Below are 1,795 nucleotides of genomic sequence, written 5' to 3'. Positions count from 1 at the left end.
GCACGAGGTACTATGCATTCATCATGTTTATCATGTGCCCATATAAAGTAGCTAACATTATTTTTGCTCCTATTCGTAGCGACGGTGGAGTACGGAGAGATTTTTTGTTCGGTTGAGAAGTGGTGTCTGTTGGTCAACAAACTAAACTCTAGGCAGAAAAAGCGTTTTGCAAGCACTAGTCTTGGAAAAATGCTGATGATACCTAGTGTGCTCATGCGCAAATGTTTGCTCAAGTTCATTATTAAATCGTATTCGTTGGACAGAAAAAGGTTCATCATGCCATCAAAAAATGGTGCGATATAATTGCGCACCGAAGATGTGTTTGACATTTTCGGGCTACAGAACAAGGGCAAAGATGCCATGAAAGCGCTAGGAAAAGGGGGGTTAAAGGCGAAGGTGAAGGTGCCTAGTCGCTTTTTAGATTCCAATACGGGGGAAATGATGATAGACGACCTGATTGAGAACATCGTTGCCAGTGGCACATACGATGATGATTTCCTCCGTAGAATTGTTCTGGTTCTTCTAGGCACGGTTCTTGCACCGCAGTCCACGATAGAAGTTCCTAATGCTTATTACAAGTTAGTGCACGATGTGGAGGCCATCAAAGCATATAATTGGAATGCGTTTACGTTACGCGTTTGCGTGGAAGGCATCACAAAGACCTTATCAGATCTTACAAAATTTACTTGGCCGATCGGAAACCTTGCGCTCCTACAGGTAAATCTTATGTTATATTTGTTTCTTTTGAACTATAGTTTGTGAATTTTTTTTGCTAATATACTTCATGTTCATGCAGTACATGTTTTGGGAGAAAGTGCAGCCACTGGATGATGAGGCATTTGATCCATTAGCTAATGAGTATCCATTGATGCTTAATTGGTCAGAAGATGAGGCTAAGAAGCGTGACGCGTACGACACGGCATACGGCCGTGGTAATGGGACGGTAAGTTACTATTTATGTGTTACTATTTCGTACTACATGCACTTAAGTTACTATTTATATGTTGAGAAATTTTAATTGATTTTACCTGTTACAGATTGATGACGTGATAAGTGAGAAGTACAGGCAGACATTAATTGCTCAACAAGGAAGAAAGGCGGAGGAAGAATTACAGCAAGAATTAGAGCAGGAAGATCGTGCCCAAAAAAAGAAGGATAATAGAGATGAGGCTTCATCGAGCAGGGATAGTACATTAGATCAGGTGATGAAATGCATCAAAGATATGCAAAAAGAAATTAGACTTCTCCCTCAAAAATGTGTTGAGGTAATATGAGTGATGTGTACTTCAGTTTACATTGGATTATTCATAATTTATGCATGTAGTTAATGCAATTAATGTGTCATTGCACATAGTAGTGGAGAAGCTGGAGAAGAAAGGTCTCGTCTTCAAGCCAAACAAGGGGTCTGATGATGACATTGAGTATGTGGAGCATAGTGAAGACTGGGTGGGGAAGTATGGTCCATCAAAATATTGGCCAGATGTACAATCAACTCCTGCAAAAGAAATATGGACAACAGGATGGACGCATCCTTCACCACTGGGAACAGGAATAAATTGGAGCGTGAGAAAGGTGTGCATCACAACACACCTGGTACAGGAGATGAAGGCGACCCCTTCGTTATTGAGGATAATGGTAATTCTCCCAACACTAGTAGAAAACAGGGCTATGGTCCAGGCCGGCTCAGCCCATTAGTCCCGGTTCAGTCTAGAACCGGGACCAATGTGGGCATTGGTCCCGGTTCGTGAGCCCAGGGGGCCGGCCGAGCCACGTGGGCCATTGGTCCCGGTTCGTC

General features: G+C 42.7%; 1 protein-coding gene across 1 annotated transcript; it reads left to right on the top strand.

Annotated features, from left to right (window-relative positions):
• Positions 1-335: 335 nt before the first annotated feature.
• Positions 336-1,311, top strand: LOC147981220 (uncharacterized). Its single transcript, XM_087515899.1, has 4 exons — positions 336-717; positions 797-943; positions 1,038-1,202; positions 1,291-1,311. The coding sequence occupies exons 1-4, from the start codon at positions 361-363 to the stop codon at positions 1,309-1,311; spliced, it is 690 nt and encodes a 229-aa protein (XP_087372025.1). The 5' UTR covers positions 336-360.
• Positions 1,312-1,795: the final 484 nt, after the last annotated feature.

Source organism: Triticum urartu, chromosome 3A, assembly GCF_056163025.1.
Source record: "Triticum urartu cultivar PI428250 chromosome 3A, HENAU_Tu73, whole genome shotgun sequence".
Lineage (NCBI taxonomy): Eukaryota > Viridiplantae > Streptophyta > Magnoliopsida > Poales > Poaceae > Triticum > Triticum urartu.
The sequence above is the reverse complement of the archived record's forward strand: the minus strand, read 5'-3'. Positions and strand labels throughout refer to the sequence as shown.

Excerpts from the sequence above, each read along its gene's own strand:
- LOC147981220 (XM_087515899.1), top strand. The coding sequence starts at position 361 with ATGAAAGCGCTAGGAAAAGGGGGGTTAAAGGCGAAGGTGAAGGTGCCT. Across the intron at positions 718-796 it reads GAAACCTTGCGCTCCTACAG|TACATGTTTTGGGAGAAAGT; the intron begins GTAAATCTTATG and ends ATGTTCATGCAG. Across the intron at positions 944-1,037 it reads ACGGCCGTGGTAATGGGACG|ATTGATGACGTGATAAGTGA; the intron begins GTAAGTTACTAT and ends TACCTGTTACAG.